The 27,795-nt window shown below is 34.2% G+C and overlaps 1 protein-coding gene across 12 annotated transcripts in view; it reads right to left on the bottom strand.

Annotated features, from left to right (window-relative positions):
• Positions 1-1,867: 1,867 nt before the first annotated feature.
• ROBO2 (roundabout guidance receptor 2) overlaps positions 1,868-27,795 on the bottom strand; it is a 630,786-nt gene continuing 604,858 nt past the window's right edge. For 4 of the 12 annotated variants that reach the window (XM_053565142.1, XM_053565144.1, XM_053565143.1 and 1 more), the window contains 5 exons: positions 25,441-25,646; positions 13,639-13,812; positions 6,760-7,032; positions 4,829-5,029; positions 1,868-3,336 (listed from right to left, as the gene is read on the bottom strand). In XM_053565142.1, the coding sequence (XP_053421117.1) occupies positions 3,335-3,336; positions 4,829-5,029; positions 6,760-7,032; positions 13,639-13,812; positions 25,441-25,646 (856 nt within the window). In that variant the 3' untranslated portion in view covers positions 1,868-3,334. Of the gene's footprint in view, positions 3,337-4,828; positions 5,030-6,759; positions 7,033-13,638; positions 13,813-16,036; positions 16,220-25,440; positions 25,647-27,795 lie in introns of all 12 variants that reach the window. The other 8 variants (XM_053565148.1, XM_053565153.1, XM_053565147.1 and 5 more) reach the window with 4 other exon arrangements.

Below are 27,795 nucleotides of genomic sequence, written 5' to 3'. Positions count from 1 at the left end.
AGCGCACAATCACTTTCTGGGGTGAAGATAAACCCTCAGCTCTAAACAGTTTAGAGCTCGTTGGTCTAGTTACCATTATACTGTCAATAGACAATTCCATAAATTTATTGAATAGAAATTAGGAGGTGTTCTACCAAAGCGCATACAAACTTTCAACTCAAGTCCCATTGAAAATAATACCCAGAGTGTTAAACTATGACACAGAACATCATTAAGTCTGTTTTGTTACTCAAAACAGAAAACTTGTAATGGTTTTACTCCCCTTGATTATATATATGATACTTCACTTGTTAGTTTGTATATTCTTCCTTGAATTGGATTTGAATCCTGTGAAGGAATCCATTGTTTTCATGTCCATGTAATATCCTATGATACTTTAAAAATCACTTAGAAAATAGTTGGAGGAGGCATAGGGCATCTCCACCTGTATACACTGGCATACCTGAGTCAATTTTCCCAAAGACGACTTTGCTGTTATGAAGGAAGCTGTGCTTGTGTTGGACATTACTGCAAAGCAGTATTACCTATGAGTGCTGGATAAGATGATACTCTCTCCCAGCTAGATTGCTTTTTGATGGCTTATGTTTGGACCTGCAGAAAAGTGAGCTCCATGAGTTTTTAATCACATTCATTTAGTAAGTTACAAAAAGAAAAACTATGGTGGCTCTCATGCATGTTTGTATTCTTCTGATTTGGACTTATACCCATTAGTAGCTTTTTATATGTATCACGTGGATGGTTTTTTTTTATAGTTTCTGAAACAATTTGTACAGCTAAAGCATGTTATTTTACCCCCTATTCATTTGAGGGTGATATTTTGGGTGAATGATTTGACTAATTTATATTTAAAACAAGATTGAACAGGCAACATAAACTATTCTAAAAGAATATTCCAAGTGACCACAAGGTCTGCTTAGATATAATCTAACTGTAAAAGTTAATTTTTTTTAAAGTGAAAACAATCAGTCATATATAATGCTATGTCTCACATTATTCCAAAAGTCCTCTGCACACACATACTTCATTGTTAAAAGTCAGTTCCAGGGATCAAAGGCTATGTGTGATGTGTGTAATGAACCAAAGTTTTAGAATAAATTGAGTAAAGGAGCATACAGAGAGAACACAAATGAATAAAATCTCTTAGAAAAGTGTTTTGCCTTTAAATATAAAGAGGTGAAGTAGAGAACTGCATAATTAAAAGTGAAGTTTAAATCTTCACATCTGAAGAGGTGTGAGTAATTTATTCCTTCTTTGCAGAAACTTTTCACCTTCTCTAGTTTCTTTTTCCTGGAGAAATCAAACTGCATTAAAATTCAGGCACTGATGGTAGAAAGTTGATAAAGGGTTCACAAAGCATGTGTTGGAAAACTTGTTCTCTTCAGTGAGGAAACAAATGACATGGCACCAGCAAGTTTTTGGAGCCTGTGAAGAATACCACATTCTATGCTTGCCTGTGCTGACGCAGTTTCAGGAAATAAAATAGATGGAAACATTTAATTACGTCATCCCTTTGCTATAACAACATGACACACATGGATAACTGAGCCAATAATTCATGGATTGTGTCATTCAAAGGGGTCTCCTGTTTTAAGCTGATCCTGATTATGACATTGGATATTTTTGGAAGTGTCAACTATTGAATACATTATAGGAAAAGTATGAGAAAGCATAGACAGAAATAGAATTTAAGATTGTGGAGGGAGAACATGGGCATGTGTCATGAGGGATACTTTTCTACTCGAGTGACTATCCATGTACAGTAGCTAGTGTATATTTCAAAGTCACATTTCTTTTGAACGTACATGACTGATGTTCGAGAACTTCTTGTTCTCCAACTCGTGAAAACAAATGAGGCAGGACACTGTTATTAATGTCCACTTACAAGGTTTGGTTTTATTTAAAAAGTGTATAAACATGCATTTTTCTCCTTTTTAATTTTTTCTCTTCAATGTACTCATTCAAAATGGGTCAAACGTATTTTAGCTGGTAGCCAATTTCTGAAAATGTACCATAAAATATTTATTCCAATAAATCTACTTACTGTGAACGGAACATACTCTGAGCACTGCCTTTTAAGCACTTACAATTTGGCTGTACATTTGGTGGCATCGACTTTACTTCATAATCAAGTAAAATGCAAAATTGTATACATAGACTGCATTGTTTTCGAAAAGTAATGAATTTTCATGATGCAGCTCTATCCTCTAGTGTGTACTGTACATGTATTAGAAAGATGAAACCACGTTCTGCAAGAGAGTTTATATTTGGAATCAGCCAGAGTATGCCCTAATAAATGTTTTTTCCTTAACTATTTTCTAGATATTCCAGACTTCATTTTGACAGTTTCCTTGGGGAACTTCATATTATTTTCTGACTTAATGAATCAGAGAGATTAATTATGATAATTCAGAAACTGCTTCTTTAAAAATCATTATATAAATACAGCGCTTGTGAAACACTTTAGTTTCCTTTTGCTTCTTGTAATTCTCAAATGGGTCAATTACAATCTTAGGTGAAATTGATTCTAAATAAAACTTTAATTTCTTTTTTTTTAGTATTTTTAGTACATCTTTGCTACCTGTATATTTTAATGCATATTCAGAGTTAAGACTTAACCTTCCTTCTTTTGACCCCTGCTTTTGTCAATGGTAAAAGCCACCTTTCTGCTATTTATTTTTTTATTGACTCAGTCCCTGATGTTCCAAGAAGACTTTGCCAACACAATTGTTCCTTTGCATCTTCCTATTTCTACACCCCAACTGAAAACCATCTACCAAGATTGTTTACAACCAGCGTTATCCAACCCAGCTTACAGTACAGAAACTCCCTTCACATTCAGTCTTTTTTTCTTCATGTCATGAGGAGTAGAGATTTGTGCTTATCACCAAATAAAATTGCAGTGCAAAATTTAAACATAAAAGTTACACAATTAAAAGTTAATATATGGCACCACAGCCTATTAATTCACATATAGTACAACGGACCAATAAAAACAGACAATAATATGAACGGAGCTAAAAAGAGTGAGCTTGCATAGCAATGCAAAAGAAATTATATACAGAGGAAAATCCTTTTCTTCCTGGAGGGCGAGTTTTGTTTTCTTTCTTTTTTTATATTCTCCTGACAAGAAAGAGTTAAGGTGGGTGGTGTACTTAAGAGAAGAACACAATTAAAATATCTGTGGGATATGTGTGGCTGTATGTCTTTACATTGCATTTACAGTTCTTTTAATAGTACATAAATAAATTGTTCATTGCACTGTTTAGTGTCATCACTTCCATGAGTTCGGACCTGGTGGTCCTTCAGAGCAGCTTTGTATGTCTCCTCTCAGTTACTCTAAAAAGAAGATGAAAGAAAATCAGAAAGAGTGTTTACATATAAATTATTTAAAATTAATGTCCTTCTATCCTAACCAGCATAACAAAAAGCAAAGCAACTAGGTAATAAATGAAAATAAGGTCATCAGATAGATTTCGTGAGTTTGTGAATTTAAGTGATTTTACTCGAAGGAAATGAACAACAACAAAGGCACTAAAGCATTTGGAAATTTAAAATCCAAACAGAGAGCTCTTTTGCTCCCCTTGCTAGTCTTATCAACATTTCAAAATGAAAGTTAAAGAAAAATCTAGATAGCTGTGAATCAAATTAAAATCATAAACAAATATGCTTAATAATTGGATTGGCAATAGCCAACAAAGATGACAACTAAGATCAACAAAGGACTTCAAAGTTTTGAAATTATTCTCCTTTTTATCATTTCATGGAATCCTCCAAATAACATGTGATGTGAAAGTGGTGGGAATAGTACCTTTTAGGCAAGGAAAGGGAGAGATGAGTTAGGTAGTTTACTTCTTATGTCTCATAACCAGTTATGTGGTTGAGAATATTAGAATCTAGGGCTATTTTCTCAGCAATGCTTTTAAAAATAATTCAAAGAAGCTATTGAAAATATTCAGAGAGTATAATTTTAACAATGAAAACCTGAATTGGTGAACGCTCCTGATAAAATTAACATAAGGAGTGCAATGTTTTTTACTGTGATATATCATAGCATTCTTAACTTTTTCTATTGCTTAGTATTTAGAAAATAGACTGGTTGTACAAAAAACCTATGCCAGTTCTTTACTCATAAATAGATATTACTATAGGATGTTATTCTAATCAAAATATTTCAAATTACCTATCAATCAAAGATCAATTCTTCAAAATTAACTGTCCAGTTTTAAAAAGTAAATAAATGAAGAGTAACTAGAGAATAAGGAATTATTTAGGAGATTTTTAACAACTACAAAAAGGTGGATATGTTTGCCTTTTGCTATTGTGCTTTGTTTAAAAGTGACAGAAAACTGAAAAGTAGACAATATTTAATTTAACTTGGAAGTATTAAGACTAATGGCCTAAATTAAAATAATGTGCCTATAGGACAGTGGTTCTCAACCTTCTTAATGCCATGATCCTTTAACATAGCTCGTCATGTTGTGGTGACCCCCAACCATAAAATTAGTTTTGTTGCTACTTCATAACTGTAATTTTGCTACCGTTATGAATCGTAATGTAAATATCTGATATGCAGGAGACTCCCAAAGGGGTCGCGACCCACAGGGTGAGAACTGCTGTTATAGCATAAATAAAACATGAAATACAAGAAATGTCTGCTTCATGGATTGTTATAAATAAATGTTATGACCAAACTTGTTCAATATTATAATTGATTTTTTCATCCTAGTAGGCCAAATTTTCTATTATTCTGAAATTTAACATGGCAAGGTGATTAGCCCAATATTCTTTCTGAATTATAATAGCCTTTTAAATGACCTAAAGCACTTACATAATTCACCTGTAAACTGTCCTTGACTATTTGAGCCCATATATCCTATGTCAAGAAGGTCGCTGGCATTGCGCTGGTGGCCTCCCCTCAATACCTCAGCTTTCCTAGGTCCTGTGGATCCTTTAGAAGAAGCTGTTCCTGATGAGCTGTGGCCGCCTGGAGATGGGAAGCTGGGCTTGCTGTAGGGCACCAAGGCTTCCTCTGAAAAAGAAAAATAAGAAAGAAAAAGACTCAGTTAAACAGAAACATGGGGGCATAAAACACAAACTTAACTCATAACATATTAAGCTCAGAATGGGCTATTTGATTCTGTAGTAAAATTAAAAGTATGGGGTTTAATCAGGCCCGGATATTAAAGGAATTTCTATGAGCAAGCAACATTTCCTACAATAGGAACTGAAGCAGGATTAAATTAATAGAGATCTTGGGATAAGTATACAATATATTATTTGCAAAATTTAAATTCATTATAAAATAGAGCTGCATACAATGAACCATAGTTTGTTTAACAAAAGCATATCTGAGAATAATTTCTAAAGTTCAGTGAGGCTTCAATTCAATTTCCCCATTAAGACTGAAGGAACGTGATTTATGTTTTAGTTGAAAACTATGGCAACCTTTTCTCCACTGATTTAGATAAAGAGCTATATATTCGTTAATTAAATAAGCTTCTTAAATTTTTGTTGTTTTTTGGGATGGAAACACATTATTTGAAAGCATTTATATTTCCTTAAAAGAAAAAGAGAAACTCATACATTATAATAAATGTGTTTAATAAATAATAACAAATAATTCAAGATGTATATTATTAAATAAGTACTTAATATCTTGAAACGTTTCTCTTTCTATTTTTGTTCTCTATCTCCCTCTCTCGTTCTACGCCCCACCCTTCCATTTGTTCCTTTTTTTCCAGGTATGAATAATATTGACTAAATTTACTATTCCTCCCTATAGATGGTCTTTAATGATAAGGATCACAGAGTTTTTCTCTCAGACTGAATAGTGTAACTTTTCTAAACTTTTCACTACAAGTAGATATTAAAATCACCATATTTTGACCCTTGTACAAATTACATTTTCTAAAAATTTAAGCACCAAGTATTACAAAATGTAATATGAAAAATGCATGGGAAGAAGATGTATCTAGAGAAGACTAAGTCCAAATGAATAAAAGAATAAGGAAAGATTTTAAAAGTTGTATGTGTGTGTATGTTTTAATATTCAATGAATCCTGATATGAAAATAGATGTCCCAGAAAGTACATTTGTATACAGCCCCCCCCCGCAGAAAAAGAGAAAGTCCAACCACAAACCATGAAATTTATTTTGTAATGTTTCCAGGAAGATTGATCTGTATACAAGGGTATTTCCCATCAAAGTGTTAATGATCAACTAAACTTAATCAGTTGGGAACTTAAAAACCCATTTAAAGCTTATCTGATGTGAGGATTTTGTGATTACGTAATTGTTTATAACTTTGTGATTTCAATTAATTCACCTATTTGACTGATGTGAGTTCTCCTTTCAAATGACTGGTTACTTTAGTCAAATGAACAAACTAGTTGAAGGCAGATATTAAACTGACAGCAAAAATGAAATTTAGTGGTTTTCAAAGTACCCAATATAAACATTAGAAGGAAAAAAGTCGAATTAACTCTTGAGTACTGTCAATGAAGCTCGGAAGTCTCAAGGAAAGGCTCAAAGACCCCACAGAGAGATTAATTTGAGGGATAAGCCCCATTTAACTTAGCCTTAGAGCACGTGCTGGTGAGCTCTGCTGAGGAATTCTAGCTTCCTTACTGATCCAAGTTACTGATTGAAGGCAAATGTATTTCAGATGCCCTTAAACAACTGCCATTTCTAAGACACCTGGTTAAAAAAAAAAAAAAAAAGTTGACAGTCCACACTTTCTTGGAACTGCGCAGAACACACCTGGTCCGACACCTTGTTTGTGTGGGGCTTTCCGTATGTCTTCTTGGCGCTCTGTGGAGTTTATCCATTCCTGGGTCTGTCGCTGCCACTCTAGGGAGGTTCTAGCTGGACAATCCAAAGAGCTCTTTGTGTCTTCTAAGTTGGATGCGTGTTGTCTCTCTAGGGAGCTTCCTTTTCTCTCTGTTGAGTTTTCCACGTTACCAGCATGCTGGCTCGGGCCTATTTGCTGCCTTAAACCCTGACCTGGTGGGGGATCTGGTGGTGGTGGAAGATCTAAAAATTTTGAATAATATTTAGAATGGACTAATATTTAATGAAAAGTACAGGTTTTTAGTTCAAGTTGAAGAAAACCTTTGCTTTCATACAGGTATCACCTATGCAAAATAAATTTGGGGAAAATACAAGTCAATTATTTGTATCCAAAGCACATATTATGGAAATCCCTGGTATCTTTTGGCCACAGCATGACTGAAATGAAATTGACCGGTTTTCTTCAACTGTTAAACTTAGAAAGTGTTTCAATTGTACAATGAGGTTATCGTTCAAGGTGTAAAGGGTGGTTTATGGTTTATATTCAATCCATTGTACAACCCCCCCACCCCAAAGTAAAAATACCATGACACAAAATGCCATCACTAAAAATTTTAAAAGCTATGCTAACAAAAGGCCCCGTGAAGAGCAAAAACTCTCCAGCCATCTCCATAGGAAAAGTGACCCTCAGGAAAATAAGAACTATGTGCTGTATCATATGCAACATGTGACTGCCTTACTCATGTATGTGGCACATTTAGCAACAGTCAAAAGGTTAAGCTAACATTTATTAAATGCAATTAACATTCTTCCTGATTCTTCTGATTAACATTCTGGCTGTTCGTTTCATGAGTTAGCTAATGAGTTACAACTAATACATTATAATCTTCCGATGTATTAATTTTAATAAGCAATAACCAATGTTCAGAGCCCAGAGTGAATATGCTTTACAGTGCTAGCTTAGACAACATGTCATGGAAATTTGAGATGCAGAGGAATACATAATTTTTCAGAAATGCTTTTTATAAAATATCAGATATGAAAAAGACTAGAAATTCAAACATGAACTAATTTTTCACTTTTCTTTCACTCGCTCTTCAGATAATGATACATTTATATGTCTAATGTCTTCAATTGCAAAATTAAAGTCTAGTCCTTCATTGCAATGTTAAGTGTATACTAGTTCTGAAATAACTTTATTAAAAATTTTAAAATCTGTACATAAATTAGCATCATTTTCTTCTAATTTTTCTTGCCTGCTATTGCAAACCTTCCTGTTTATCCTTAGGGTATTGCTAATTTTATATATTATTTGTTCATTAAAAAATATTATATATAATATACATTTATTTTCTTAATAGGTGATATTATGCATAATACTGTGTATAGGCAATTATTTCCTATGCTGTTTTTATAAATGTGTTCTTTTGTTTGTAAAAGTACTCTGTAAAATTTGGAAAAGTATTCATATCTTGTGCACAAAGGATAGCTTCCTTAATGGAAGAGTAAGTACTCCTTTTAAAGATGTTCTTACAAAGCCCTCTACTGTCTTTCACAAGCATTGAATAGATAATGGTGGTCTCCTGAGTGTCTGCTCTGAGAGTTTCTAAGTTGGAACAACATTTTCATTTCTTACGTATGTCCTCATGAAAGGCTAGGGATTGCTAACTATAGAAGGGAACAAAGTCTCTGGGAGAATAAAGTTGCTTTTGGAACATTTCTTTCACCAAAAAAAAAAAAAAAATTAAGCGTTAATCTAATCTAGAGAAATCTGTTTGTTGGATAATCCAATGAGCTTGGTGTGTCCTTCATATTCAATAGTACGATTTCCTTCACTGTACATTATTATCAATGCAAATTAATTATTTCATTGAGTTACTGAACTCAGTCTGCCAGTGAAGAGAAATTATTTTATTTCCTTCCAAAATAATATGTCATTGATTTTTATTCTCTATCAGAGCAGCTTAATTTTTAAAATGGCCAAAATGGCATGTGCTATGCCAGCTAAAATTCTGATTAATATTTAGTTTAAACTAAATTTAAATAGCTTCATAATTAAGTAATATCCTTGAAGTTTATATATTCTAAGATATTGTATGCACTTTGAAATAAACAAATTGGAAAAATACATAAGATTAAGAATGGCTATAAAAAATAAAGTATATAAAGTACATTTACTTAAATTTATTGTTCATTTTTATGTTGATTCATTTCAACTAACTCAATTCACTAAAGAGTCTCTTACTGATGTACTGAGGATTAGTCATTACCAAGCACAGAACAGCCAAGTGATATAGCAGCCATTATTGTCTCTTCTTTTTAGGAAAGAAAATTGAGGCACAAAAATTTAAAAATCTCCAGTCTGGATCTGTCCTCTCATGAACTTCAGACTCACTGAACAGTTCCACCTGGACGGTCTTCTCAAATTTCACATATCAAAAGTGAGCTCTAGATTATCCTCTGTATAATATGCCACCTCTGTAATGTTCTTCTTCCTAATTAGTGGCAATTCTATTCTACAAGTTGGCCAAAACTTTGGAGTAATCTTTGATTTTCTTGCTGTACAACTTCTATTTAATTTAATCAACAAATGTTGTTCGCTCCAGCTTTATAATCCAACCTTTTTTATCATTTCCACTGATTCTACCTGGGTATGAATGACCATCTAGTCTGTTGCTTTCTCAACCTACTACAAGATCTTTGTGTTTACACTTTGCCCTATTTTGTATATCACAATGCAAATCAGAGTTACTTTCCTTTTTTATAAAAACGTAAGTAAAGGAATGTCCCTCTTCTTCCTTAAAGACACACCACACACACACACGCACACATACATACAAACACACACATACACACACCCAGAGGTTGCCTATTCAAAGTAAAAGCCAATGTCATAACACTAGCTTAAAAGTCTTACACCTACCTTGTACCTTGTTTGTTCGTCTGATGTCATATTTTATTGGTCTCTCTACTCTAGTCCTTTTCCTTTTTTATCAAATAAGCTTCAGGCTTTCCTTTGCTGCTCTCATTTCCTGGAATGACCTTTTTCAGATATCAGAATTGCTCTTTACCTTATATTTTTCCAAGTCTTTTCTCAAAGCTCACCTTCTAGATGAGGCCTTCCCCGAGGACCCTGCATATATCCTCCCTATACCTATACTTCTTAACTTCCTTCCCTTTACTTTTCCCCATAGCATTTATCATTATCTTAGTTATATTTTCATTTATGTATCTATGTTGGTCTTTATCTACCTTTCCCCACTAGAATGTAAGAAGGCGGGAATTCTGTTTCCTACTGTCTATCATATGATATATGTTTAAGAAATACTTGAATGAATAGATTACTGAATACATAAATTTGTTCAAAGGCCAAAGCTAGCATGTGCGGAGCTGGGGAAGAGCCCCTTCTGTACAGAGTATATTAAGAACTAAGGAATGGGAGGACAAGCTGAAAGAAAAGAATCTAGGGAAAAATGGGTCCTGGGTAAAGGTGCCCTTTTACTTCAGCAGTGGTCATTGCACTGGCTTCAGAAGGTCCTCTGAGACTTACTATGCAAGCAGAAGAGAAGATTTAAATTTAGCAATGCCTACATAGGAAAGAATTTAAATAAGGAGAAAGAGTACTGTGCAATATGTGTGTGTGTGTGTGTGTGTGTGTGTGTGTGTGTGTGTGTGTGTCTGCATAGACTTTGGATCAAACTAACATTTCTCACCATTCCCAACTTCTTTTACTGGATACAGGGAAGATTACTTTTCAACTCCAGTAGTTAGTCTGACACCATTCCACAAAGTTCTTGCCAATAAATTATGAGACATGATATGTGCCACTTGCCATTAGACCCTCCTAATGACCAATCATCGTAAAAACCCTGAAAGTCTAATTATGAAAATAATGGTATCCCAATATTGAAAAGCCCTACATTCTTATGTTATTGCTTATAAAAAAGAAAGAAAAACTATCATAATATCTATAATGCAAAAGGTTTAGTGTAAAAGGTCTAATACTAAATGCTGTGAAGCCACAACCTTCCCCAAAAGAACAAGTTGAGTTTTATATAAAAGTGTTATGAAAGTATTCCTGACATATGGATTCATACTATATAAATGCTATGTCATATTTATTTGCTGTAATCTAACAATGTTCCTAAGGATAATCTGTGGAGTGTCATCCAAAATAAATGTCTTCACACTGTATTAAAATGTCTTTGGATCAAACACATGGGAAAATGTAAGTTGAAATTTCCTTTGCAATATCACTACTTTCAAAATGTGTGATTTACACAACCCATAACTCCTTTTCCAAATGCTGGTAAATTTAAAAAATTTAGGATCCTATCTGTTTATGTTTCAAACTAGTAGGTAGCTTTAAGTGGACATTCTAAAAATTCTTGCAAGGAAAGTGTTCTAGAAATAAAAAGATGTCCTTTTTATATATATGTAATATCTTTCACATATTTGGGATATAATCTTCAAAAATTTCTGAAAAATCACACACAGAAAATTATAGACCACAATTTGCTTTTCTCATTTCATAATACTCAGAGTAGGGAAAATTATTAATTCTTAGTTAATTAATTCTTTAATAAAATTATTAATTCTTAATTAATTCTTTAATTCTGTAAATAACATATCAGTGAGAATACTCCTTTCTATTTAGACAAAATAAGATCAACTCTGCAAACTGCTTTTAAGTGCTCAATTAATTAATTAATTAACATCTGGGGCAGAAAGGCATTTTTGCTCACCAGGGGATATTCATATATAGAGAATCAAAATCTTGATTCTACCCTTTACCTTAATATTCTACAGAAGCACTTCCCAATGAAGGCAAAATTAGCAGGAAAGATATGTAAACCTGGAAGCTTTCAGAAAAAGTATGTTTGGCTTTTTAAGTTTTCTTGGCATTGTAAGAAGCCGAAAGAAAACACAAAGATGGCTGCCGGTAGGGCACTCCTTTCTAGTAAAGAACAAATACTTTTCCTCCTTTCCAACGAAGCTTCCTTCTGTCTTATAATAATTAATGTAAGTATTTCAAGGACTAGTTCATAGCTTCTCCAAGTTGGATGTACATTAAATTGATTTGTTGGGCTTCTAAAACACCCATAATTGGGTTTTACCTCGAACAATTAAATCAGTATCTTAGGGTATATTTTAAGAGCTCTCCATGTAGTTCTAATGCATGGTATACCTAAGTTCATTCTTTTGGTGTTTAGTAGCATTATTTTAGGATAAAGTTGTATGCTTGTGGAGGATAACACTGACGAGGGGGAATTACCTCTGAGTCTGATGTTATGCTAGGTACCTTGAATACATTATATTACATATTTTTAGAATAAAACCTAAGGACAAATATTTTTCTTCATACTTAAAATATAGAGAATTAAGCTGGAAATATAGGAACTAGACCATGCTCTGTAGAGCTCATGGAATACTCATAGTTGAACAGGGACATCTTCCAGTAATATTGTGTTTCCTGAAACTAGCAGCATTTAAGCAAATGGTCAAAGACTGGATGCTATATATAAACACAATGATTGAAATAGATCTGCACACTATGGCCTATGGCCAAATTCAGCCATCACCCATTTTGTCAATGTTTTATTGGAAATTGGTCACATTCATACTTTTACTTTTTCTGTAGCTAAACTCATGCAACAATGGCCATACTCAGCAACTGTTATAGAAACCTTTTGCCTCCAAAAGTCAAAAGTATTTACTATGAATCTTTGTGTAACCCCCAAATTTGTATGTTGAAATCCCAACACTGCATTACAATGGTACTGGCAGGTAAAGTTCTGGGGAGGCATTTAGGCCACTGTGGTAGAATCTTCATGAATGAGATTAGTGCCATTATAAAACACATCCAAGAGTGAAATCCTAGCCCTTTTCAGATTGTGATGACACAGTGACGAGGCACTATCTATGAACCAGAAAGTGGGCTCTCGCCAGACACCATATCTTCTGATGCCATGACCTTGGACTTTCCAAACTCCAGAACTGAGAAATAAATGACCTTTGTTTATAAGCTACCCAGGTTATAATATAGTCATGCATTACTTGACAAGGAGGATACATTCTGAGAAGGGTGATTTTGCCATTATTTAAATGTCACAAAGGGTAATTACACAAACCTAGATGATTTAGCCTATTATGCACCTAGGTTATGGCATAGACTATTGTTACAGCACTGAATACTGTAGGCAACTCTAACACAATAGTAACACATCTAAACATAGAAAAGGTGCATTAAAACCATATTGTAATCTGATGGCAACACCACTGTATATGCAGCCCACCACTGACTGAAATATTATGCAATGTGTAACTGTACTTTGTTATAGCAGTCCAACAGTCTTAAGACAGTCTTCAACTACATGACCTGTAGGATGCTCTTAGCTCTAAAAGTCTTAACACTAGAATATTACCAATTCATTTCAAGGTCTTTTCCTTTTTGAAATGTTACCACATAAAATATTGTAATTTAATACATAAAAGTTCAGGTAACATAAGCGTACATGCTTCTTATGTTTTCTTTCCTACTTTTAAAGTGGAATGTTCACTAATAAGCATTAATAAGAAAGGAGAGAATGGCAAAAAAAAAAAAATCAACAATGGCAAGTGATATGGCATATATTTCTTAGGGCTTCATAATATAGAGATAACTCCAGATTCTTTAAAAAAAAAAGGGGGGGGGGAGCGGTTTATTTAGATAAGACCAGATTGCCAGGTGTCTGTTTTCTTATGTAATGAGGCAAGGACTAATTTACCATAACTACTTTAATCTAAGTTAGCGATGGCATGGAACACATCTCTTCAGTGAGGAGACAAGAGTAAAGGAAAAGAACCTACCATCTGTCATTCCTTCCCTTCGATGAGGCAATGCTGGTTGTTGGTCCATTCGCCCTCCCTTGTGTTTTTTGGTGGGCCTAGGCCTCTGACTTTGACTCAGGGCTGCACTGGTGTTACTGTCGGTAGAAAATGGGCTGGTGGGTCGAGGTCTTTGAGAGGAGGTAAAGGCTTTTCCTAAAAAGAAAACAAAGGGAATGGGGTATAGAGAAGGTCATTGGTATACTGATTTTGTCTTGTATTTTTGCCCTTACTAAGTTAAGACCAACCTGTTAACCTACCTAGAGATGCCATTTGAAGATACCAAATAGTGGTGCATCTCTGTAGAAAATATATAAGAGCTGCATATATTCTGCCCAATTTTTAATGAACTAACAACATGCTATCCACTAAAAAAATTCAAACAATTAATAAACAAAAAACAATCAAAAACTTGATATTGGTTGATTTTATTTTTACTTAACCTTGACAATCTTAGGGATATTTTCATAGATATTTAAAAAATTAATGCAACTTTTACTTCTTAAAATTAAAGAAGCTATTTCTGAAATGAAGTGTGCACCATCTTATTTGTGTTATCAGATTTCACCCTTGGAACCTTACAAAATCTCTCTGAGTGCAGAAAAATGTCATATAGTAATTACATTTGAAATTTTACATGAAAGGTCTGCTCAGATACATATATTAAATCGACCTTACCACCTATGCACATACACGATGAATTCTATCTCTTTTGGCAGAAATTCAATAACATCAGTGTAGAGGATAGCAGGCTAAAATCACCTTGTATATCTAAAGTGCAATAGGTGTTTTCTGATGAATATTATTATATCTGAGAAGACTTCAAATTCTCATTTGAAAATGAAATGTGTTATGTCCTTTGTGGTTGAGAGTACATGTACAGGAAAATTTATTTTGGGAAAAGGTTAGCTGATAAATTTTCAACATCTTATGATTTTAATACCATGTTTATTATAGTAAGAGGGGCCTGGTTTATCTGTATGTATTTATTTTCCTACATATGTTTTCACTTCATATAAAATTATTGTATGTAATTATAGTTTCTTAAGTCAATGTGACATGATATTGCTTAATGCTTTATTAGCTATTAGCATACATGCAAGAAATGCACTTATGTCTTCTAATTTATTAGTTTCTTTGCACTTTCTTACTGCTCTGCTTACAGCTAATGCCACAAAAAGCACTTAGGCAACATAAAGTTTCTGACTTATGCCTTATAAAGCAAGAAAATTCAAATAACAGTTATATTGCAACATATTTTAGTTCAGATGCTATATGAAAAATAAACCTCTGCAATGCTTAGAAAATCCGTTTTATTTCTTTTGAAGATGCCTAATGCATGCTCATAAGAAATATTGATGGCATAATTCAGAGAACTTCCAAAACTCATTTTTATAACCTGAGAGTTTAACAAAGGGTCAAAATCATTTTTCTTTACTATTTGAGCACTATTAAGTTTTTTTAAATGCACTTACTGTTTCATTCGTTTTGTAAGATAGCTCTTACAAATGTTGGCTTCATATGTTAGAATCGTCTTATATATGCAGTTAAGAAGCACGCATAAAAATATAAGAGCGTGCATTATACTCAAGTTATTTTGTTTCAGTGAAACAAATGATTATAAATTACTGAACTATATTAGTCTTAATCCCAAGTTTCTTTTTTGTGGAATGAAGAATACATGAAAAATGACATAATTGGTCTTTTATACCATTACTTATCACTCTCAGAAATCAAAATTAAATTACTCTGAAGAGCAATACACATGATGTAGTCATCATTTCACTCATCTTGCAAATGCAGGGGGTGTATCTTTAATTAGCATCCTTTAAAACAAGAAATAAATCTTTGTATTAAAATCTTAACAGCCAAACAATTAATAAGATCATCAGCCATTTGAATTGTTAGACTGACAGCCTTCAACCCATTCACCCCATGCTAAGAAAGCCTTCCCAGAAAATGCATTTGTAGGAGATGGGGGGGAAAGTAATGGAAATAAAAGCTGGATAATTATAATCACTGGATACATTATTGATTGTGTGAGGATTTTGAGAAGTGTGAGTCATAGAAAAGTTAATTTCAATCTTAGTTGCTGCTTTGCCATCATATAAAAAAAGAAGCATATCCAATTCATCAGCAGAGCCGTGAAGAGAGAGCAAGGCACAAAAGATGGAAGATGGTGAGTAGGCGTCTGTTCCTGGCTCTGCAAAACTCGCATCAGAAGAGAGTTTTGGCAGTACAGTATCCAGACTCTGTTCATGCATGTTAAAGAAAACTGTGTGGTCAGAATCTCCAAGAAGAAAGAACAGGAGAGGAAGAGTTCAGTGTCCAAAGGACAACATTCTCTCATGCAAAGAGTGTTGACTTGGTGTCTACCAACCTGTTCTTGTAAGGCTGGTTCCATTCAGCCTAAAACCAGCTTTATCTGCTGCTGCCACCAGTGCTTGTGCAAAACTGCCGTTGGCAAAGATGGAGCCATCTGAGGAGCTAACTACACTAGATCTATGACTAGAAAAGTTACGATCCTCATCAGATGCAGAGCCCCATCCATTTACCATTGAACCTAAAAACAAATGTAGTTGTCCAGTGAGTTGTATGTACTGGGTAGCTTATCTGTTTGTACACTCTATGCTAATGAGCAAGTGGCTGCTCAATGCCTCGCTTCTCCCTTTAGTCAAGAGCATTACCCATGTTTTAAATATTCTTAGTGCAAAAGAATGAAGCCCACTTAAAACCTGTATTTGTCTGTAGCACGTGAAGAAAACATGCTCCATATGGTTGACTTCTTATAATGTTTAAATTATCACATGATCATTTTCCAACAGGGAATTGTTACCTATTATTTTAAGTTACCTATAATTCAAAAATAAACACTTTCATTGAAACAAATAATTATGCATTTAAACTTATCAAGGATTCAGTTGAAGAAATAGTGTGAATATATTCTGAATTTAATTCAGACTCCCTATGATGATCTGCATAGAAGCTATTTCTGTATACTGTAGAAGGGGTACAGATATATCAACATTTTAAAATAAATAAGCACTCATGAAATAATATCAAAAATTTATAAATAAAAATGAATAGTTACTGTCAAAGCAAATAAACTCAGAGCACAATAAAAATACATGTTACAAAAGTTCTGTTAATATGCCATTTCTCATTATGCTTTCTTTGCTTTTTTATCATTTTATGAACTCCAGTTTTTACAGTACTAATATTTATCTTAAAAATTCAATTTTATAAAGAATATCATCCATAGAAATATGTATTTTTCTGCAAAACACAACAAGGCAGTGGAGGAAAAGAATTACAGTTCTATGTGAAGAGAATTGTAAATTGTGAAGATACTGAAAAATAATCTCGATTCTTAATTTTTTACAAAGTAATTCACAATGTTATAGGTTCTTTTGGATAACAGCACATTTGGAATTTAACCTAATACTTCATAAAAATTAATATTACAGTATTAATTTAAGTTTGCATATCATTAATTCAGGACAATTGACCACTGAGCATTGCTTTTCCTAAATTTTGTTTTAAAAGGAGAAAAATGTTTTCATAAAAAGTGAATGCAATGGTACATTTCACGATTTTATAATCGTGATGGATGTGTTACTTAGTTCAATGTAAGCATTTCACATTGTATATCAAAGCAATACACTGGACCCCATAAATGCATCAATGGACAAAGTTATGTTTTCATAAAAATTAATAATTAAAAAGATTTCTAAAGAAAGTAAACGCATATTTACATGAAAGAGATGGTGAAAGTCAAATACTATAGCTATTTCTCCTTTTCTCCAATATTTAAGAAACAACAGTTAGATAGGGGTGTCGCCAGGAAGCAGTAATCGCAGTGAAGGTGCCAGGATGCAACAACCTGGATTCATGCGCTTTCAAGACAGAGAAAACAGAAACTGATGGGACCAGAAAGACTTGAGAAGTTAAAAGGGTGTGAAGTGTAACCAAGAAAGACAGAATTCTGATTCTATTTGCCAAAAGCACAGAGATACACTTTTTACTTTCCAAACAAATTCCCTTGACACAGGCCACTGCAAGGCCACAGAGATAACACCAGCAACTGAGCCTCCTTGGGGAGAATCACTTCTGGATTAATAATCACAAGTCAAGGACCAACAGCCCCAAATGAAAGAAGAAATGATGCAAGAGGCTTTGCAATATTAAGCTAGCAGATAAGAGAAAAAAAAAATCAAAGAATGTCAGTGAAGAGCCACCATAAGAATATGAAATTCTAAGACTGAAGTTACTTTTAAAAACATTTAAAAGGTCACTCCAAGTTCCAAGTGTTGTTTCTGGTATTTCTAAACATCTGCTCTCATCCTCCAGAAAAGAATCTCTTTATTCTTCATTTCCAGTTTTATTCCTAACCCCTTCCTGATTTCCTTCCGGTTCCTTCCATTTTTTTTTGCACTTTTACCTACATTATTTATCTGAAGAGCTTATCATACAATTTCGTTCCTGTGTTTAAAGCCTTCCCTAGTTCATCAATGCCACATCCAAACTCCTAATCAGGTATTTGCGACTCTTCAAAATCTAGCCCTGTCCGCCTTTGCAGCCCTGCTCACTCTGACAGCCTGTGCTGTCTCTCTCTGTATCTCACCTATATGACATCATTTCCCATTCTTTGGACATATCTCTGTATAGCTACCAATTCTTAACCATAGCCAAACTTTAAAATCTAAATCAAATACCATCTGTTTTCACCTTGATTCCTCCTATCCCAGGGAGACTCATCTCTTCGTCTCCTTTGTTTTCCCAATACTATGCATACAGTTAGTATATTAGTTTTCTCTCTATATTATAATTTGTTGCATATGTATATTTTCTCTTCTAGAATTTCTAAGATTCAAAATTGCTGGTAATTAGAAATGATCTTATAGATCATGATCTTATAGATTTCTAGTAGAAATTAAACAATGGCATTTTGAATTAAATTCATTCAACATTTTTATTATTCACTAATAATTTTATGTATAATTCTATTTGATATATAATTTCCTAGAAATATCCCTATTTTAGTTATAGCAAGAATGTCCTTATAAGAAGTCCTAGAAAATTTATTAAATGGGGAATATAATGCTAGTCAAATCTTGTTGGTTATTTGGACAGTGGGGAAAGTGATGTAATCCTCTGAAGTGAGACAGTAATTACACACACATGTACATATATACCTTGGTTATGCTTTGATGCACGTCGGTATTGATATTTAGTAATACCTTATTTAATTTGTGATAAAGAATTCACATTACGTGGAATTTAGTTTTTGTGTGCGTGTGTGAGACTTCTCTATCTATATTCAATGTTTTGTTGTTTTTTGAATTCTCTTTTCTCTTTTATAACCAGCTCCAAAGTAATTGCGTCTGTTTGGTTTTATGTCTAAATCTGCTTGCCATGTGGTTCCAGGCTGGAGATGTAGCATATTGACAAATTTAGGCTCTGAAGCTGTAAAACTTAGAAAAAAGTTCTACACCACAGCAGTGTCACTAAATAAATGTCATCCTCTGAGATCATCTAACAGAGAAATAGGTTAACTTTTCCATCCTGAAATGCCCTGTTTATCTCCCCGTGGTAATAAGTCCTTCACATGAGTTTTTAAACACTTATATTTGTTGTAACCCAAACAAATCAACTACTTTCCTGCCTTTGTGTCTTTGCTCTAAGTTTGTTCAACCTTTAATACTTCTTAGCATGTCCCTAGAAATCCTGTTTATTTGTAAAGTTTTCCTTATGCTTCCTCTCTCCCCTCCGGAACAGAGGGAAGAGGCAGACAGGGCTTCCAGTGGGTGTGGTCAATGTGGGGACATCAGCTAGTCTTTCTTTTGACCTCCCTATACTTGCAGAGAGGCTGAATACATGACTTCCTAGTTGAAGACACGTGCACCACAGACACAGAGGATGCCAATAAATTTACACACTTTTAGAAAGAAAAAATGTATTAAATTTGTAATACTCAAGTGACATTTGACTTCTGCAATTATAAGAAGTGCTCAATGTGACTTGTATTCATTTTTAGTTATTGGTATATATTGAGTATTAATAATTTTAATACAGCTTTTCATTTCTTACAATGTGTAGAGTTTTTGGCACCCTCTGTATTTGGCCACAACGGGCAGTGGGTCACTTGCTGATCCAAGCTAATCAGAGGGAAGTACCTCATGTTAGTGTAGATGTGTTTGCCTTTAAAATGGAGGGTAAGGAACATACCGAGAAAGAAATTTTATCTTTCCCTTTGTTTCTCTGCCCTCTTCTCAATTTGAGTAAGACGTACAGAATGGGTATATTTGTGGAGCAATTTTTAAAGATATTTTGTCACATTTCAAGAATAAAAAATAAACAACATAGATTAAAGTTCTTCCTGCAAAATTGCTAAAATTTATTTAACATTTACTCTTTTCTCTTTCAGTGACTACCGTTCTTCCTCCTTTTTAAGTTGAAACATGAAGAATGAGCTGCTCATTCAGGTAAACAATTACCAAAAAATTAAAAAAAAAAAGAAATAAGAAGATCAGATTTGGACGAAGAGAAAAACGTTAATTCATAAATTTAAAAGTAAGTCATTTCTGTGATGTTTTTCTGTTATAAATGTAAATAGAAACATAAAACTTAAAATGAATACCAGGTAAAAACCATTCAGCTAGAAAGTCTTTACAAATTACAAGCCATCCATACCAATCTGACATGTTATAACCCCAAAACATAATCAATACATACTTAAACATTTAATGAAAAATGAATTTGTGTCGCATAGCTAAATTTATTCATATTTACATTTTCCATCTTCCAAATTTCTCAGGTTCAAAATTGCTGAAAGACCAAAAAAAAAAAAAATCTCAAATTTATTCAAGCTGTTAAAGAAGAAATGCACATAGGACATTAAATTGTTGCTCAAATGTTACTGAGCAGTAAAATATCATGATAAAGTGGCATCTTGCTGCGTCTCTATTACAGCTTCAGCACTAAAATTAATTTATGATCAGTCATCAATTCATTTACATGTCATTTTATGCTAAGTCCTTCCTTGCTGATAAATGCTTATTCTTAGATCCATTAAGCTAGAGTAAAGACTGTGTTTTATAATATGACCCTGCTAATTGTTGCATTTCCATTTTTATGAGATACAAAAACTAGCTGTCCCCCATTTTTTCAGCCAATATTGAATCTAAGGAATCTTCCTATTAAGTGCTATTTGTCTAACTACCTGTTAAGTTAAATCTGCAGCTGCAAATGTCTTTAGACAAATCAATCCAAATATTGACCTCTCCCTAAAGATAGAAAAACATGTCTGATCTATAGAAGTTCTTTTTTCACTCAAATATACTGAATACGCTACAATTGCACTACATTCCTCAGCCAGAAAGCAATGTGTAATACAGTAGGAAAAGCAAAATAAGCTCTTGAAATATCTCATTCTTGGGACATATGATGTCTGTTAAATTGTTTTGCTCAGAAGAAAAAAAATTGCACATACAATATTCTGCTTTTTAGCTGTTAAATTTTGAAGTATTTATTTAATTTAATTTTAAAGACTTCAAAGCTGTTGAGGTAGTTTAACAAAATGATATAATTAATTTAGCTTTATCTCCCAAATTTTCCTTAATACTAAACTTATTTTCCTTAAGTTTTTGTAGCAAAAGCAAAGCTGCAGGTCGAAGTTTTTAGCAGTCAAGACTCTAAAAGCTGTGTGGTCAAGTCAGATGCTGAGAATGCCAGGTTTTATTCTTTTCATACTGATCTGGTGTGGGAGTTCCAGGAAAAGCCTCCAAAAACATAAAATAGAAACTATAGAGCCGTGATTTCCTTCCAGCCCTGGTGTTCCTGTGGGGTCCTGCAGGGAAGGAGGCCTGCCGTTGTTTCACTTAGCAGCGCGCTCGCCGTCTTCCATCTTGTGATCACTGAGGCAGTTAAAATCTTGGCTACATGTTCAGGACATTTTCCTCCTGCGCTCTCTCCTGTTGCCTTCTGTTTCTTTTCTCCTGGTGGTGTCATTAAATTCAGGAAACAATTACCCTTGACTCCCACCATGGAAGTTACAGAAAGAAGTATTAAAGGCTTCCCCCTCTCTGCTACCCCAAAATTTGGCATTTAGGAGGAAATATTAGAAGAGTGTTCTGGAAGACTGAAACAATCCTGTGCGTTTAATTTCTAGCCAAAAAAGGAGCATACCATGATTCATTGTAATAAAAATACTTTTGTATTTTATGACAATCATATAGGTGTATGTTATGAGCATAGGTTAAAGTGAAAATTATAAAGATGAGATTCCCTATAAAAAAATGCTCACAGAGTTGAATCTTGTCAGCATGGATCACTATAAGTAACCAGAGAACTAAAGATGACACAAATAAATAATAAAAGTTATCTAAAATTAATATTTTGATTTTGATTAACTGCACAATGAAGATTAATGTTTCTAGAGATAAAATTATATGTTGTATTTATTTAAATACATACTTATTCGCATGTAGTATGCATACACACAGATCTACATACTAAACATCAGGCTAGAAAATTAACTTCCTCCTAACTATGCTAATTCCATGGATTAGAAGAAAGCTGGGTGTGTCCAGTGCAAGAATCATGACAATATATCTTTACAGTAAGACTGATTGATTTTAAACATTGTTCTCCCACTTATCAAGTGACTGACCTTGAAAAAGACTTTGCATCCCTTTGTGACTCAATTTATTTTTCTATAAAATGAGAATAACAAGGTTGTGCAGATTAAATGAATTAGTACACATTAAAACTGTAGAATAGGGGTCAGAAAACTTTCCTGTAAAGTGACAGACACTAAATGTTTTAGGCTTTCCTGTCTCTGTCACACATTCTTCTTGGTTTTTGTCTCTTATGTTTTTACAAGACTAAAAAAATGCAAAAACCGTTCCAAGCTCACACAAAAAAACAGACCACAGTTTAGAAGGGTGCCTTGTACTTCCTAAGGGCTATACATGTGGTACTTACTATCATCATCATCATCATCATTATCATCATCATCATCATTCATTTCAAATTTCTAGACAAGTGATTGAAAGTAGCAGGCATTCAATAAGTGCTTGTTGTAGAAACAGATAAATAATACAACAGATCTGCAAATGTATATTTTCCATTACTGAGATCATGAAATGTGGAAATAAAGACATTATCCATCCGTTTTAGCTTTTTCCATTCACAAATTGTCACTACAAAATTTAAGCAGTCCCTCCAAAATTAGTCATTATAAAAAACATTTATAGTTCATGTGCCTGTGCTTATTTCTTTAATCAGATGGGCTCTGTCCCTTGTTAACTGCTGGTAATCTCTGATGTGGTACCTGTAAGGAGCAGTACATCCACGTAAAATCTTGCATAATTTTATATACAGGCTCATTAGCCCACCCTGGTATTATCACTGAGCTACCATTTTGATTTTCTTCAGAGTTTCTGAGACTGGAACCTAATAACTGTTATTTCTATTTAATAAAACGGTCATTAGTTTCATGACAATGAAAATAGCTATCAGGGAATTTTAGGTGAACATAATGACTAGTTTACTCACACCACAAACAAATTTGGAACTCGATGTAACTGGTAGTAAGATTTTCTCGATGGGCACTTATGATCTTAAAAACATAAAAGCCGAGGCAAATAGTGCCCATTTTATTGTCCACCTCATTTAGCACCATTACAATAGCCTTAAGTGTCTGAAGAAAATGTAAACATGTTAGAATAGGATTCATTAACCTGTTGATGTATCTAATGTGCAGGGTCCCTGTTTATCTCATTCCTGGCTATTCTCACTGAGCATGCATGCATGCATTTACAACCTGATTTGCACTCTCATACACGTGTATACGTACACATTCCCTGCACATGACTTACCCACACCTGTACTCTAACACACTCACGCCCTATACACATACATACTTATAGACACACATACCTATAGATGCACAAAGCAAATTAAATCTTTGATCACCTTCTTCACAAAGTTATTATGGAAAGGAAAGGGGAAAAAAAAAAAACAGGAGGAGAGGTTCTGTTTGGCTACTTTTGTGTAGAATGCAACATTTTTCACTAAAGGCATGTATTATCCGTAGGATAAACTCATCATGGAACACATACCTAACACCCTGAGCTTTGTATATAGGGCAGTAATCAAGCAGTGAATTCAAGTAGGAAAACAGACTTTGTTTTCTCAGCAATAAAAGCTTCATTTAGAATGAACATTATACCGGCTACAGGAGGAATGCAGTTTGCTTCAACTGCAGCTCCATTAAACAGCCTAACATGTCACAGGTGAACGTGTGAAGTGCAAGGTGGCATTCTGCTGATTTATAGATAATTTATCATCTTTGACATTATAATATTTAATAAAAAGAACTTTAGAGGCTATAGCTTTTTTTCATTATTATTGCAATTCTTTACTGCGTCCCTAACGGAAAAGAGTTCAGTATCATTAGTGAAATATGCAAAAATATGCAGAATTTTACCCTGAAGGAGATAATGCTGGAAATTCAGGCAAAGGGGCTTAACATAATAGTGCACTAATAAGTCAGCTCTCTGCATTCAAAGATGTTAACTTTTGCTCTGCAATATATCTGCAGTTCTTAAATCTTAATTAGCCTGGCAAGCGGACCAGCCCCTGGGTAGGAAGAAACACTGAAAAGTGGGCTCATGCATCACGCATTGTGCAATTCAGGAAGGGATGAAATGGAAGTCACAGGCACAGATGCTGCTTCATCATTGTCATAGCCCAGTTCCCATCACTGTTTGCAGAACTCTATAGAACAAAAGCTGTGGAAGCTGGAAAGCGGTTGGTGTAACAATGAATTAAGTGAGACCATGATAAAATACCTCCTAGGATGAAAGATGTCATCAAGGTAAATACAGATACGGGCATTTCCCAAGAAGACTAAATGAAATGCAAGGAATACACTCAAGTTTGTAGTAGCTATGACTTCATAGTCAGATAAGAGGTATATTTTGTATGTCAGAATGAATATCTAATTGAAAAGAAAGACTGAATTTTTACTTTTTTCCATCGTCATTGTGCAGATATTAGCATTTAAAATTTTCTAACAAAAATTGATAAATTTAAATCTTTGTGAATAGGTTATACATTAGTTCTGGGCTCATCATATGTGAGCACCAATCGAAGTCTTTCACTTAGTGAACAAGGCAAAAAGAAGCCAAAGAAATTAAAAGTAAAAGTAATTATAATGCCTGGGAAAATAGTATTTACTGGATTCGGTCATATGAAATACACAAACACATACTTTATCGCACTAACCATTTTCCCCACTCTAAAATTAATACCTTGTGCAAACTTAGGCTTATTCTGAGGACGTGCTTATTTTCATCAGTGAGTGATTTTACAGAGTGAATTATCAAGAAGGATTTTAAGATTACATTCACTTTCTATGTTGTTCCTGGTATACAAAATATATCACTTCTAAAAGTCAAGGTTTTTTTTTTGTTTTTTTTTTTAATGTAATAGACTTGGTTCCCTCATAGAGTGAACTTTTCATGAAAGCCCTGGATATAATTGAGTTTTCTTTCATGTCGTTAAAGCTTTTTAAAATTCATGAATTTTCTTATCATTTTTGCAGCAAAGCAAATGTATTTCCAAATCCTTTTTGAATTTTGTGTTTAATATTAACATATTTAAAATGTTATAGAAGTAGATGGAGTGGAATAAATCTTACATAAGGAAGTGTTTGATTTTTGATGCATTTTAATATTACAAGTAGGTCCGTTATTTCTGTTGAAGTGGATCCATTACCTGTCACAGAGCTGTCTAGATTGTCCATACTGGATCCAGGTGTCTGGTCCAGGGCTCTCAGGGGCCTGGGGATTTCTAAAGCTTCCTCTTCATCGTCAGCATCATCATCTGGAACATCTGTTTCCAAATCAGAAATCATGGCTCCGGACACGTAACCTAATGGTGGAACCGGGGGCTGTGGAGGTTGATTATTGCTTTGAATGTGCCTAGAATTTAAATGGCATTGTAAAAAAAAAAAAAAAAAAGCAATTCATTAACATTCAACAAAATTATAATTTGAATTAAATGGCATGCTATAACAATTAATATTGTGTTCTTTCTTTCCACTAGCTGATTCTGGAGCTGACAGTGCTTTCTCACACTTCAGCAGAGACGATGGGCTGCAGATACGTGACTCACCAAACGAGGATGATGACATAGGTCATTTAACACTTGGATTTGTATTGATAGGACAATACAGATCCAGCAATTTTATAAATAAGACATCCAGAGGAGAATAAGAATATTAGTCACAAATAACTATTTACAGTTGTTTTCTTTCTCCAATATAAACATTTTGTGCCTAGTTGAGTACCAAAATTCTTCTCTGTCTGTGTAGCTTGTGATGCCTGTGGGCCCTGATGAAGATAGTATACACAGGAGGGCCTACTCTCCAGCCATCCAACCTTGACCACATTCCCCACCCTGGGAGCCTTGCTTCCTGCATTAGGCTGGATGGTTGCGTCCACTTTAACCCAGGTTAGGGTAGGCACAACTAATTTATGTCCTAGTAACTATTTGCATGTCTCACCCGTCAAAGTCCTAACCTCCTCAAGGGTAGAAGAGCTGCAGTGCAGCATTCTCTGTGTTTAGAACATTAAATAAACTTTTACAATTAACAAATAATTCTAATGTCAATCTTATGAATTAAATAGAAATATATTATCAACCCTCTTTTAGAAATTATTAAAGTGACATGCTTCAGACCAGGTAGCTAACAAAATGTGAAGTTGGACTGGGGTCCAATTGATTTGCTTTGAATCTGCTTAAGAGTTTCTTCTAAATCATAAAGAGCTAAAGGAAAGCAACTCACTGCTATTTGTTATTGGACTGGCAAAAAGAGTGAATTTATTATGTATTTCAATATATAAAGTCTTTATATGCCTTCATACAAAGTATTTAAAAGACCCCTGCTATTTAAGGGAGCTATAAAATAATGCTATGTAATTTTACTGTTGGCTTTTGAAAGATGTGATTTTTTTTTTCTTTATCATTTCTCCCCTTTGCTGGAAGATTTCGTTCTTCCAGGCTTGTATAATATTCCTCTCCCAAGTGCCTTTTGTAATTTGTAACCAACTTCAATGTTAATAGGATTCTAGATGATTCAATGTTAAAAAATGGGCCAGGTGTTTTGGCTCACCCTGTAATCCTAGCACTCTGGGAGGCTGAGGTGAGAGAGGATTATTTGAGTTCAGGAGTTTGAGACCAGCCTGAGAAAGAACAAAACCTCATCTCTACAAAAAAATACAAAGGGTGGCACCTGTGGCTCAAAGGAGTAGGGTGCTAGCCCCATATACCAGAGGTGGTGGGTTCAAACCTGGCCCCGGCCAAAAACTGGAAAAATATATATATATATAGATATATACATATACATATACATATATGTATATATATAAATTAGCCAGGTATGGTAGTATGTACCCATAGCCCCATCTACTCAGGAGGCAGAGGCAGGAAGATTGCTGGAGCCTAGGAGTTTGAGGTTGCAGGGAGTGGGATATCACCACTGCACTCCAGCCTGGGTGACAGAGCAAGACCCCCTCTCAAAAAAAAAAAATATATTAGTTCCAAAAGCTACTTCAGTATCATCAGACTCACATATTTAATATAATAGATGAGAAATTTGAGGACCTAAGTTATTACTTGGCATTCGTTACAATTTATTAATTGAAAAGTCAGGAATGAAAAGGCAATTTTCCCAATGATGGTTACAGAAAATCTTGAGCACTGATGAGCACATGTGATATAAATGTTACCTCAAGAGTTCTGTTTCTGAATTCGGGCTGGAAACAGCCAAGTAATAAATGTGAGGATACAAGTCCATATTTGTATACATGATTCAGTCTCTTATAATGGTATAGACTTTGATCCTGGAAAGGATGAAAGAGACCAACACTCTAGTCCTCATCACTGATGGCACCTCCCGGTGGAACAAATACACATTATGGGATATTAAATGTCCTTCTTGACATTTATACGTGTCTTCTAGGGACAGACATTGTGCTGTGCACTTCATAAGATCATAGAACAACAGGATTCCTGGAGGTAGATCCTGGGGTCTTTCTTTTTTGAAGTCTTCCTGTGATGCTGATGTGT

The sequence above is a fragment of the Nycticebus coucang genome, chromosome 16 (genome assembly GCF_027406575.1).
Source record: "Nycticebus coucang isolate mNycCou1 chromosome 16, mNycCou1.pri, whole genome shotgun sequence".
Lineage (NCBI taxonomy): Eukaryota > Metazoa > Chordata > Mammalia > Primates > Lorisidae > Nycticebus > Nycticebus coucang.
The sequence above is the reverse complement of the archived record's forward strand: the minus strand, read 5'-3'. Positions and strand labels throughout refer to the sequence as shown.